This window comes from Belonocnema kinseyi, chromosome 1, assembly GCF_010883055.1.
Source record: "Belonocnema kinseyi isolate 2016_QV_RU_SX_M_011 chromosome 1, B_treatae_v1, whole genome shotgun sequence".
NCBI classification, from domain to species: Eukaryota; Metazoa; Arthropoda; class Insecta; order Hymenoptera; family Cynipidae; genus Belonocnema; species Belonocnema kinseyi.
Genome location: NC_046657.1, coordinates 114,418,522 through 114,432,118, shown reverse-complemented (window position 1 = coordinate 114,432,118; position 13,597 = coordinate 114,418,522). Strand labels below are relative to the sequence as shown.

The following is a 13,597-nucleotide window of genomic DNA, read 5'->3' as shown; positions in this document are numbered from 1 at the left end:
TTGAAATCAAAGGCATTTTTTTGTTTTTTCAAGTTATTTCCAATTTATTTAAATTATTTTTTGCTTATCAATTAGCATGGTTTCAAAAACTTGAAGAGATTTTAAATAATTTGTGGGAATTGACTCTGAATTCTTATTAATTAACCCTATTTTTTTCATCTTTGGAGTTCTATAGAATTTGTTTAGTTTACTTGCATGCGTACAATATATATCTGCACTCATTTTCAAATTTTAAATAGTTTTCATTACGTAATTATAAAATCGTTTATTTCAAAAGGTCTTAAGTTTTAAAAAGTTGAATTTTGAGAGTTTTAATGTGAAAATTAAAACTGTATACCTTATAATTTTCAAAAGTTCAGTTATAAATTAAAAACATTATTTAATTTTTTAAATTTAAAACTTCAAATCATTTTGAAATTTTCGTGAAATCACTGAAAATTTGACTGCCATTGCTTTATGGGGGAGGTGGGGGGGGGTGCTCTTTTAATTTCTAAATGGATAAATATTTGGTTGAATAATTCAGCCATTTGTTTGATTGAAGGCTTTTTTAGTGATGATTAGTTTTGTTGTTAAAAGTTCACATTTTTTTTCTAGAAAATTCGTCTTTTCCTCATAAGACTTCAACTCTTTTGTTGAAAATTTGATTAAAATTCCAACAATTTTTAAATCACCATGAAGGTTTCAAACGATTAAAAAGATTTCAAATTCTTGCCTGTGATCTCAAAATAAACAAATTTATTACTTTGCTGAGGTTTTAATTATTTTGATAATTCAATAATTTTGTTGAAGAGTCGTCCTTTTTTTTTTGACGAGTGGTCTTTTTTGGTTTAAAAATTCAACTATATTTCAGAAAAGCTGAAATTGAAAATAAAGAATCTCGATATTTGTAATCTTCGTTCTCCTTTTCTTTTTCAATCTCAAAAGAAATACAATATAAATTCTTATGTGCAACCATTTTAAAAACATGTTTCTGTCTAGAATTTCATTATTCGAGAATTTTCAAATTCGAGCATTTTACAATGTCGGGAATGTGTTTTTCGGAATTTTTCATTTGTCCCAAATTAAAATCATAAAATTGAACTGATTTAAATTAATGATCAAATAAATCAAAGTTTTTTTTTTTAAATGAACAATTTTTAATTTAAGATCGAAAAATGGAATTATATTTCAAATTTGAAAATTTTAGACTGCAAGGCTTCAAGATAACTTTTAAAATTAAATAATTTAAAAACTCTCGAGAGTCATTAGTTATAGTACAATTTCTAAGTTATTAATTGTCAATATTAATTCTACAAGATTAAACTATTTTTAATTCAAGATTTTAATTTTACAAATTAAGTTCAAATTATTGAATTTTTAAGAGTATAAAGCACGATTTGAAAATTAATTAATACTTCATACAGAATTATTACAGAATCGTTCAATCTTGAACGCTTCATATTTTTAAAACAATAAATTAACATGTTTGAATTCTAGAATAAGTTAAAATTTCTTTATTAAAATGGCCGGGAAAATTTGTTTCAAACTTGAATCAAGGAAAATCAAATGAAAATAAACAAATTGCTAAATATGCTAAATTTGAAAACGAAATCTAAATAAGATTCGGCAAAACTGTTTTTTAATACGAATTATTCAAACAGAGTTTTCGATAACATTTTAATAAACAAAGATATGACTGAAAAAGATTGAATCAAAATTATGTTTTTTTTTTGTAAACAAATGAAAAAATATAAAATTTCAAAAATCGAATGTTGAACAATTTATTTTAATTTTCCCTGAGATCACATGAAATTATACAATTCTACAAATTATCAAATTCTAGAATTTTGAAAGATATTCTAAAATATTGTAGAGTATTTGAATATTTTTAAAGAATTCTGGAACTCGTCAAACTTATGCGTGGGTTTCATGGGCAGACAAGTTTTAGACAACGTTCAATAATGATGAAGTTGCATAACATTTCTACATTTTTTGTTTCGTCATCACCACCTCCGATAAGAATTTAAAATTTAAAATAGAAATTATGAGACATTCTTATCGAGTCTTTTAATTTAAACCATAATTTGCAAACTCTTACATATTTTTTATTCTAGTAACTAAAGTTCATTTTATTTTTTTTTTCAAATACTTTTTTTTCGTTTGAATATTACAGTATTAAGAGAAAATTCCGTGAGATCTACGTTGATGAATCCTTCATGTCCGTCTGTGATTGAAACCTTGACATCCAGACCAACCCTATAAAATAATAATAATAATAATAAAATTTTATCGGGAAAAAATCTTCACTCCGCTGGGAATCGAACCAGTAAAAATTGCCGATTGCCGGTCGGGTGATTTTCCCTTAAGCTACTAGAGATATCGAAATAAGAATTATTTTTCAGAAATACACCCATTATTTTGCCAGGTGTTACAAGTCAACATTTTTCAAGGAATCTGTATTATCATCAGAGAATAACAGAAATTCTTAACATCTTTTCAGACCAGATGTAGCTATAGATTAAAAAAAATGTTAATTAAATTATTTCTGAAAAAGATCTTCTCCTTAGCTACACTCGGAATCGAAGCACAGAGATATCGAAATAAGAATACTTTTTCAGAAATACACGCATTATTTTGCCAGGTGTTACAAGTCAAAATTTTTCAAGGAATCTGTATTATCATCAGAGAATAACAGAAATTCCTAACGTGTTTCCAGACTCGAAATGTGGTTCGATTTCCAGCTGAGCGAAGGAGAAGATCTTTTTCCGAAAAAATTGTTTAATTCATATTTCTATCTAGTCTGAAAATACGTTAAGGTTTTTTCTTCTCTGATGATAATATAGATTCCTTGAAAGATTTTTTAATGGAATTTCGAGATAAAAATCTGAAATTTACAAGGATAGAGAGATCGTCAAAAAAGGGTTGACAATTGAGTCTCGTGTGAAGTCTGATTGATCCAGGTGGTACGAATCTACTAAAGTGTTGGATAACGTAGAAAAGTGGTTGTTTAAAAAAACGGTCATTTTCTGCATCGACGATAATGGCTGCATCGTATTTATTATTTGACAAATTCGGTTCTCCCGCCTGATTGAGAGCGAGGTTCAGATCCATCCAACCCACCACCCAGTGTTCCATACTCTATAACACAAAATAAAATTTCAGTATCTTTTAAATACCAATGAAGAATTTCAAAAAAGTTGGTTTGAAAAATTACCTTGAACATTTTTCGGATATAGGCATCCATATTGTCCCAACATCCCAAGCATATTTCATCACTGAAAACTGAAAGAAAGCGAAATTAATGCCGTTATAAAAACGAAATAATTAGTATACCTGTTTGTTACACAATCACATAAAATGTTATATTATTTTAATTTTTGGGCGCAAGACGTAAGCTACATTTTTTAAAAAATAAATATCAATAGAGATTTTTCCAGAATATTCTAGAATATTTTATAACATTCTAACAGGAATATTTACGACTGTTCCAGAATATTTCAGAAAAATCCAAAATAATTGCAAAGTTTTCCACAAGATTCTATAGTATTCGAGAACATTGTAGAATAGTATATCGCAGAACATTTTCGGACATTTAAATGCATTCAAGAAATGCTAGAAAATCTACGAACAATAAAGTATTTTCGGAAAATTTTGAGAAATAGAATAATATTTTTAAAAAACGAAGTCTAACAAGGGCGGAACCAGACAATTTTGCGGAAAACCTGAAAACAGGTGCATATTTGGGACCGTGCATAAATTGCGAGAAGTTTTTGAATGTGTGTGTCGTCTTTTCAGGTTAAAAATTCACCTCCTGGGTTGGAAGTTAATCTACCTTATTAAAAATTAATTTTTGTTGTTAAAGATTCGTAATTTTAGTTGAAAATTCAATTGTTTGATTGAAAATTAATGTTTTTGTTGAAAATTCACATTTTTGATGTAAAAATTTAACCGTTTTATAGTTAATTCGTCTTTTTGCCTTGGAAATTCAACAATTTGGTAGAAAAATCTAGTATTTGGTTTAAAAATCAATTTTTTGTTGTTGAAAATTCAACTATTTTTAAAAAAATTTGCTTTTCTAATTTCGAAATTTAACTATTCCATTTTTGGTTGAGTAATCTTTTTTAAACTAAAAATTCATCTATTTGATTGAAAATTTGTCTTTTTGTGGTAGAAAATAATTTTGTTGTTTTGTTAAAATGCAACTTTTTTTTTTTAATTCAAGTGTTTTTCATAAAAAAAAATAATTTTATTTTGAAATGTCAACTATCACATTTTTTTAAAATTCTCATCCATAGTTTTTGAACGGATCTCCACGTTTCGAGACCCCCTGAATCCGAAAATCAAGTTTTGCGAAGGCATCTGTCTGTCTGTCTGTCTGTCTGTCTGTCCGTAAACACGACAACTCGCGAATAAATGAGCGGATCAAATCCAGCTTTGGCACACTTTTTTTAGGTCCTAAAAGAAAGAACAAGTTCGCTAACCAGGCATTTTTGATAAGAATTCAAAAAGTGAGCGCATTTTGAAAATTTTTGTGACCACTTTTTTCTGAATTTGAAAATTATATGTACGGATATTTATAGTATTAAAAAGGAAAAACAATTGATCCTCATGACTTTTTTCGGCAAAAAGAAAATTCTCAGTTATAGCATTTTCAAAATTTTTTAAATCAACCGAAAATCAAATTTAAAAAAAAAATGGTTCAAAATGAACTTTTTTGTTGAAAATTCTTATTTTCTAAATAAAATTTCCACCGTTTTATAGTTAATTCGTCTGTTTTCCTTGAAAATTCAACTGTTTGGTCAAAAAATAAATTTTTTTGTTGAAAATTCAACTATATTGTAAATAATTGGCTTTTCCAAACTAAAACTTTAAATGTTCCATTGTTGTTTAAATGATCCTTTTGTAGGGTAAAAACTCCACTATTTGGTTGAGAATTCGTCTTTTTAGGTGGAAAATAAATAGTTTGGTTAAAGTGAAACTTTTTGGTTGAATTTAATTGTTTTTAATTTTAAATATACATATTTTCTTTTGAAATATCAACTATTATATTTTTTACTGAAAATGAGAATGAAAATTCTAGAACTTGGCTGAAAGTTGAACTAATTTCTTCAAAATTTATTTTTTTGGTTGAAGATTCGAAATTTTAGTTAAAAATTCAATTTTTGGGTTAAAAACTAACTTTTTTGTTGAAAATGCATATTTTTAAGTTGAAATTTCAACCGTTTTATAGTTAATTCGGCTTTTTGTCTTGAAAATTCAACAATTGGATAGAAAATTCAACTGTTTGGTCGAAAAATCAATTTTTTTGTTGAGGTTCATCTATCGTAAAAAATTGGCTGTTCTAAATTCAAAGTTTAGCTATTCCATTTTTGGTTAAATGATTTTTTTTAGGATAAACCCCCTTTTTTGGTTGAAAAATAATTTTTTTCAACTAAATATTTAACTATTTGATTAATATTGAACTTTTTTTATTGAAATTTCAAATATTCGAGTTGAAAAATTAAGTGTTTGGTTAGAAATGTTTTTTTATTAAAAACTCCCCTTTTTGGAATGAAAATATTTTCTGGATTAAAAATGCTACTATTTGGTTAAGAATGTATGTATTTCGTTGTGAATTCATCTTTTTGGTATAAAATTAATATTTTTCGTTGAAAATGTATGTTTTTGTTTGGAAATGCAATTATTTGATTGAAAATGCAACATTTTTTCAGAAAGCTCTGGAATGGAAATTCTATATTTGAAGGGTCCGCGGTTTAAATCTGTTAACTGACATTTTTTCGAAATTGATTTTATTTTTATTTTCTTGGACATTTTTTATATCCAGTTAATGTGCAGTTAAGTGTATGTTTGTGTCGAAAGTTTTTTGTGGCTACATTCACGTCATATCCGATGTTGTCATCTACAAATCGCCGTAAAGACAAAGGTAAGCGACGCATCTCGATTAATAATACTCAGCAAATTTTTGTAATAAATTATTTTGAATTTTTGCAAGCACACCTGTGTTCGAAATGCTATTTCAAACATGTTGACATATAAATTTTGCTCGCAGCTCGAAAAACAACGCGGAAAGATACGAGCTCGGGGAAAATAAAACCAGCGGTAGAACACTACAGATAACCGGTTTAGACCGCTGTACCCCTTGTAGATAACATATGAATATCTTTTAATTGTCATATAACGTTCATTTTTCTCTGGTAAAAGAACAAAAACACTTTTACAGTTAAAAAAAATTGAAAATTACGAAAATAACGATTTTTCTTCGCCGTGTAAAATTTCTTAAATGTAAGTTAACAGGTTCAGACCGCGGACCATTTATTTGGATGAAATTTTTCTTCTCTATTCATTGAAAAATCTATCTTTTTTTATGATTCAGGTATTTTGTTGAAAATTTGACTTTTTCATTAAATTCAACTGTTTTTGATTTAAAATGAAAATCTTGCCTTGGTTAAAATATCAAATATTACATTTTTTGTGAATTTATCTTTTTCGGTTAAAAATTCGAAACTACTAGTTTGAAAGTTGAACTACTATGTTAATTTATAAGGTACAGTAAGATTTATCTAAACCCTCGACCAACAAATTGTCTTACTTTATTTTTGGATGACCCCTAAATAAATTAGTCAGGGGGGGGGGGGGCTGATCGCGCCTTTTTGGATCCGTCCTAGAAGTCTATATCATTCTTGAAAAGTCCATAAATTTGATAAGATTCTACAGTAGTGTAGAGAATTTAAGTGTATGAAAAAATGTTCTGAAAAAATTAAAATTAAAAAATTTTCAGAGAATTTTCAAAATAAATAATGTTTAATGTAATCTGAGATAACTAGAATGTTATATGTAATTGCAGAATATAAAGAAAGTTCTAGAGTTTCAAGATAATCATCAATAAATCATCATCAATCATCCTTTTGGACAATTTCCAAACATTCTAGAATATTCTAAAAAAGTTTGATAGTAAGTTTTTTTTTCCTGCTTGAAAACAACTTACATTGAGAAGCTTCTGTCATCAAGATATATTTATCCGGGTAGCTAGTATGTATCTTGTCTAGGGAAATTTCTGTCACAACAGTTTGCTGATGATAGTGAATGGCAGTTCCACTGATAAACTTTTTCGCATCCTCGTGGTTCATTACTATCGGCACGTAAAAGAATACCGAATCTAGAGTATCATCGAGAATTAGGATCTCTGTATTTTTATATTTAGAGGCATTCAGTGATGGACCCAAATTCTTGCTGACAAATGCAGAAATTGCATTATGCGGTTCATTTCCTATAGAGATGCCCAAAAATCCCAGGCCAAATTCTTTGTATCCGTCGAAGAACTTTATTATATAGTCACTGAAGAGTTGATAGTTGTCTGGATTTAAGATACCTGGGGAAGAATTGGATTGAGTAAAAATAATTCTGTTTTTTAACTTTTTATTTTAGGATGGGTAGCTTTGGTGAAGAAATATATTTCACTTGGAACAGGGAATTTTTGACAAGAAGCGGGAATTTTTTTAAAGAATCAAAACTGGGATTTAGAAGAAAGGAATTTGAAAAATCCGATTCAAATTAAAATTCGTCACAATTTAAAAGATTCTTCTTACAAATTTTAGAAAAAGCGAGTATTTCAAGTAGTTTTTAGAGTAGAAGCAGTATTTCGAAGAGGAAATATTTTTGAATTATAATATAACATTTTTTAAAATTTTTCTTTGGGAAGTTACCTGTTTTTCTTTGAAGATACAACCAACTTGCACTTAAAAGCTAAACTCTTTAGTTAAAAATTAATTTTTTTCTTGAAACATTCGTCATATTAATTGAAAATTCATCTCTTTTTAAAAATGTAACTGCTTTGTTGAAAATCAATTTTCCAATTAAAAATTTAACTATTCCAGTAGATAATTTAACCATTTTTCTGAAGATCTAATTTTTTTTTTGGTTAAGAATAAATTTTTTAACGAAAAATTCAACTATTCTATTTTTATTTTAACTTTTATCTTTTTTGAATGAAAATTCAACTATTTGATTGAACATTTTTATTTTTTATTTGAGAACTAAACTATTTTTTTGAAAATTCACGTAATTTGTGGGAAATTCGCCTTTTCTTTCTAGAAAACTAATCTTATTCGTTGAAAATTCCCACTTTGAGTTGATAACTGACCTTTTATTGTTCAAAGTTTAACAATATGGATCTAAATTTATCTTTGCAATTGAAAATTCATTTATTTGGTTACCAATTTACGTATTCTGTTTTAAAAATACTACCTTTTTGGTAGAAAATCGACTTTTTGGTAAACAACATTTGTTGTTTCTAGATAATGATTTTTTACTTTAAAAATTAATCTCATTGTTTAAAAACTCTTTTGTTGGAAATTCAAGTATTCCAGTTAAATATTCATAATTTTAGTTGAAAATTCACCTTTCAGGCTATAAATAAATTTACTTGGTTTAAAAATAAACTCTTGTTGAAAATTAATTTTTTTACTGAATATTCACCATTTTAATGAAAAATTCATTTCTTTGGTTGGAAAATAAGATATTTATTAAAAGATTGTTTCTTTTTTGGTTGCAAACCATTTTTTCCTAAACTGAAAATACTATTCCAGTTAAATATTCCATAATTTTAGTTAAAATGATTTCTATTTGCTGAACATTCATTTTTTTGATTGAAAATTAAATTATCTGATTTTTGGATGAAAGATTATCTTTTTTGTTATTCAAAAATTCGTTCTTTTTAGTTGAGCATTGATTTCGTAACTTATAAAACTTATTTATTTAAGTTTTGGTTGGCAATTTTTCTTGTTTAGTATTAATTATTTTCTTTGTTGTTAAAAGTTCAACTTCTTCATATGAAGATTTATTTTTCTAGTTGAAAACTCGTTTTTTTATTTCAAATGCAACTATTCCAGTTGAGGATTCATAATTTTAGTTGAAAATTCATCAGTTAAGGTGAAAATTATTTTTTTTTTTACTAAAAATTAAACTGTTTAATTTTCTGTTAACATTTTTCTCTAGTTCAAAATTCAAGTATTTGGTTGAAAATTGATATTTTTTATTAAAAACTTGGACTATTTTTTTGAAAGTTCATGTAATTTATGGAAAATTCGTCTTTTTGGTAGGTATACCATTCAACTATTCCAGTTAAATATTGATCATTTTGGTTGAAAATTCATCAGTTTTCTTGAAAGTTAATTTTTTCAACTGAAAATTTAACCGTTTCACTTTTAGTTGATAATTGACACTTGCTAGTTCAAAATTTAGCAATATGGATGTAAATTTGTCTTTTTCAATTGAAAATTCATTTATTTTGTTATAAATTCACGTATTTTGTTTTTAAAAAACGTCTTTTTTGCTAGAAAATGGACTTTTTTGTTAAAAAATGGACTTTTTTTGTAAAAAAATATTTTTTGTTTGTAAAAAAATTTTTTTTTTGAAAATTTATCTTTCAGGCTAGAAATAAATTTACTTGGTTGAAAAATAAACTCTTTTGTTGAAAAATAATTTTTTTACTGAAGATTCATCATTTTAATGAAAATTTCATTTCTCTGGTCGAGAAATAAGATATTTATTGAAAACTTGTTTCTTTTTTGGTTGCAAATAATTTCTTTCTTAAACTGAAAATGACAATATTATCCCATTGAAATATTAGATAATTTTAGTTCAAATGATTTTTTTTGGCTGAAAATTTATTTTTTAAATGAAAATTTAATTATTTCATTTTTGGTTGATAATTTTTTTTTCTCGAAAATTCGTCATTTTTGGTTATGCATTGATTTTTATGACTTATAAAACCTATTTATTTAAGTTTTGGTTGACAATTTATTTTTTTTAGTAATTTTTTTTAAGTAGAACTATTTCAGGAGAAAATTCATTGCTTTAGTGTAAAACTCGTTTTTGCTAAAAATGTTTATTTATTGGTAGGAAATTAATCTTATTATTAGAAATTCATCTTTATGGTTAAAAATTTAAGTATTTCAGTTAAATATTCATAATTTTATTTGAAAATTAATTTTTCAATTTTTTTTATTATTTTTTAGTATGTTATGTTAAAGGATGTTTGGAATGAATGTCGTGATTAAAAATAAATGTTCGAATTTTGCGACAAATATCAATATGTTACTTTTAGTTGCCCGGGAAAATTGACAAACTTGATCGGGAATTTTAAATCCTCCGCCGAATAGCCCCCCCCCCCCCAACACCATGTTGAATCATCTTCAAAATGTTCCACATAATCTCAATGAATGCGGAACCAATCAGAAAATACCTTTTAATCTTTTTCAATCCCTTTCTCGAGACTTATCCCAAAACGAATTTAATTCTTTCTCAATCTGTGAATCACAAAAAATTAAATTGAAACCCACCCTTAAAACCTTTTTAGTTTAGCCCCCAATCTGAATTCTCAATACATACATCAACACGAAATCTTCAATAAAAAAAACCAATCTAACTGAATATGAGGCTACTTCACAAACTTTTCAATCGGAATAAGTTCATCACCAAAACCAAAAACAAACCTTTCAATTTTATTTAATTCGAGCGTCCATCTAGTTACACCATGTGGCTTAAATTTAGACAATTCAAAGTATACCGATTTACGAAAGTTCCCTCAATTTTGTATAAACATCCCTTAATCATTATGGTATAACTTCCAGTAAGTGTCTTAAGCCTCTCCGGCGATCTCGGATTAACCCGGATATTGTTGCATTTGGATCCTTTTTTCAATTTTGGATTAGTTCGGATTATGTCGGATGTGAACCCTTGGTGCCCCCCCCCCCATTTAGTGAAGTAAAAATATCTTTGGTTTGGTCAACTTTTCATTTTACCACCTTGGAAATAAACGTATCGTTCCTGACGCCATCATTCCGGATTCAATTCGTGTCCTGGAAAGAAGACCTTAGAGTATAAACATACAGCTCACCGAAGTTACCAAACGATTTTTTGACCTTCATCTACTTGGGTGCAGACCATGGTACTCCCGTAAGTCTTAACTTCGGATTTAATAATGCTGCTCTTTGCAAGAAAGGGATTTTGTACAATAAATCTTCTTCTGTAAGAGCGAAGTGCTGTAAAGTTTTGTCCATATCGAAGTCGTCTAGGCTGTAGCTCCTTGTTGAAAAATCCGTTCCTCCAATTGGAACACGACCGATGTTGTATCTGCTCCCCTTATCACCGAAGTAGGATCTAAAGCAGGAATTAGTATCCAAGATGAAAGATTTGTATATCTTCTGTGGATTCTAGTAGATTAGATTTTGAAGGATTTTAATGGACTTATTTTACTTACTGAATTAGATTCTCCTGAGAAGGAAGGCTCAAGTTTTTGATATTAATTCCTGCTGCGTCTGTGAAAGCGGCTCCAAAACCTAAAATCGTTTGGTATTTTGTTGTTGTATCGACAGATATGACAGAGCCATTTACTTTAAGGTTATTCATTATGCCCTTTGTGAATTCCATTCTGTAATTCTGTTTGTTACTCATGTACCAGTGGAAAGTCATCTCGGCTGGTGTTTCCATATCCGGACTCGAGTCGCAGTAGATTGCATTACAGACACAAACGAAGCTATCCTTTCCGAAGCTGAGAGCCTGAGAGCCTGCATTTCTGGGCATAATCTGCACAAGCATATTGTTATTAAATATTTGTATTTGCGAGAAGAAGGGAGATTACAAACCTCCTGCAATGGAAATTGCGAGAATCACAGTTGTCCAAAACATCCGAAAAATGTTTATTTCCAGAAACACTTGGCACCGTATGTTTGTCTATTTGAGTACTTGTATGTGCAAAAAGTGCTGCAAGGTTAAACGAAAAGTTGGCTGTGCGACATTTGTCATGATAAGAATTGCGAAAGAGTAAAGTGGTTTTCGTAACATCAAGAAGTAAGGCAATTAAAGGTAATTTAGGAAGTCAGATGTTACAGAACGTAAAGCATTGACAGCCTATAGATATGTTGAATATTGTTATCAACTGAAGTATTTTCTTACAGATATTGGACACATTTCATTAAATTAGGAACTATGAATTCGGGGTTACGTTTATGGAATTTGTTGTAAGTTTTCTTGGATCTCTTGTACATCTTAAAACGAGAGTAAATCTCATATAAGTAATAAGATTATAAGTCAGTATGAGTTCGTTCCAAATTTTAATTTCCATGCTGTACTATTTCTTTTTACAATTAGTCAATCTTCATTTTTTTAACAATTTCATTCTTAAGTTTCTGCTAATGTACAGGTTGTATCGTTACGCTTGATAAATAATTGTGCTTAGCGATTTCCCTGGTAAGTCCAGGGTTATGATGCCGATTCTCTCATCAATTATGTCCACCTTCTGAGAACTACCACTCCTAAAAAGATTTAAAAAAATTAATTCTATGCTAAAAAATACCCTTCAATAGGACTTACTTGTTATATATCAAAACCACAGTCTCCTTCTGCGGGGTTTCGAAGGCTATATAAGTCAGCGAATGGAATATTATCGAGTTGTCATTGAGCTCAAGCCGCACTGACCCACGGGGTACAAATCTGCTGAAGTGGTGAATAACATAATACAGTGGTTGCTTGAAAAACTCATCAGTCTCTGGATTTACAATAATTGAAGCATCTACGAAATTATTGACCCAATTGGGTCCTCCATCTTTGTCCAGTGCTAGGTTCCAGTCGACCCAGCCAGTTGTCCATTCATTCAGATTCTAAGATTAAAATTTACTTCTAGAATTTATGATTACTGATGAAGATATAATTTTAAAAAGTACGTACATCGAACATTTTTTTAACATAACTCTCTCCTCTACTCCAATCTCCTAAGAGAACCTTTTGAGTTTGCCATGGATAAAACCCTGGAAAGAAGATTTTGATACTGAAATGTATGGGAATTGGTGAAAAATATTCTAAGCGTAAAATTAGATTTCTCAATAGAATTTATGACGCAGAATAGATGCGATACCTATGACAAGTATATTTCAGATTATGAACCCACCTTCGCAAGCTTCCGTCATTAAGAGGAACTTCTCCGGGTATTTCTTATGGGTTCGATTCAATACAAAAGCTGGTATGATGATGTCAGTGTAAAAGTGGAAGCCAATTCCACTAACAAACTTGTCAACTTCTTTGTTTTCGAATATCTCATCAATTGACGAAAGCAGATAAAACTTCTGGTCATCCAAAGTCAGTATCATTGTTTTATTGTGCTGAGACTTTGCTAAAGAAGGACCCAAATTGTTGGCAATGAAAGTACCAATATCTTCTGACTTCCAGCCCATCGAAACAAACTTCGCCAATGGCTCATTGCCTGTAGATATTGTCCAAAATTTGATATTATGTTTTTCATATTCGGTCAGGAACTTGAGGAGATAATCGGCGAAGACTTGGAAATATTCTTCTTTTAGGTTACCTGAAAGATTTTAAATTAGCAAGAATCATCACTTAATCTTCATTTGCAGAAGCGGCGGATACTTTTTTTCTATAGAAGGGGGGCAGGGGCATAGACTTATAATATTGAATGGTACAATTTAGACATACACTGAAAAAAATAACGCTTAGCACCAAGTACATTTGTGGGTCCGGATGCAATAAGGGCACATAAAATTTTTTCGTGCGAAAACGAAGTCCCCTGGAGGCTTTAGAAAAAATTTTCGAATTTTAATTTTCA

The 13,597-nt window shown here is 28.9% G+C and overlaps 2 protein-coding genes across 5 annotated transcripts in view; both read right to left on the bottom strand.

Moving 5' to 3' along the window:
• Positions 1 to 2,161: 2,161 nt before the first annotated feature.
• LOC117179729 (putative glucosylceramidase 4) lies at positions 2,162 to 11,919 on the bottom strand. The gene is made up of 8 exons (XM_033371781.1): positions 11,625 to 11,919; positions 11,240 to 11,565; positions 10,912 to 11,139; positions 7,683 to 7,714; positions 6,965 to 7,348; positions 3,194 to 3,261; positions 2,875 to 3,117; positions 2,162 to 2,235 (listed from the first exon to the last, which is right to left on the bottom strand). The coding sequence occupies exons 2-8, from the start codon at positions 11,560 to 11,562 to the stop codon at positions 2,194 to 2,196; spliced, it is 1,320 nt and encodes a 439-aa protein (XP_033227672.1). The 5' UTR covers positions 11,563 to 11,565; positions 11,625 to 11,919; the 3' UTR covers positions 2,162 to 2,193.
• Positions 11,920 to 12,079: 160 nt separating this feature from the next.
• LOC117174716 (lysosomal acid glucosylceramidase-like) overlaps positions 12,080 to 13,597 on the bottom strand; it is a 7,445-nt gene continuing 5,927 nt past the window's right edge. For 3 of the 4 annotated variants that reach the window (XM_033364037.1, XM_033364030.1, XM_033364052.1), the window contains 4 exons: positions 12,926 to 13,339; positions 12,706 to 12,785; positions 12,352 to 12,638; positions 12,080 to 12,293 (listed from right to left, as the gene is read on the bottom strand). In XM_033364037.1, coding sequence (XP_033219928.1) covers positions 12,191 to 12,293; positions 12,352 to 12,638; positions 12,706 to 12,785; positions 12,926 to 13,339 — 884 coding nt within the window. In that variant the 3' untranslated portion in view covers positions 12,080 to 12,190. Of the gene's footprint in view, positions 12,294 to 12,347; positions 12,639 to 12,705; positions 12,786 to 12,925; positions 13,340 to 13,597 lie in introns of all 4 variants that reach the window. The other variant, XM_033364044.1, reaches the window with a different exon arrangement.

Bases quoted from the DNA above. Each gene is read 5' to 3' on its own strand.
- LOC117179729 (XM_033371781.1), bottom strand. From the start codon at position 11,562: ATGCCCAGAAATGCAGGCTCTCAGGCTCTCAGCTTCGGAAAGGATAGC. The intron at 7,349-7,682 runs GTAACTTCCCAA...ATTCTTCCCCAG, and splicing joins GTATCTTCAAAGAAAAACAG to GTATCTTAAATCCAGACAAC. The intron at 3,262-6,964 runs GTAAGTTGTTTT...GCTTTCTTTCAG, and splicing joins GATGACAGAAGCTTCTCAAT to TTTTCAGTGATGAAATATGC.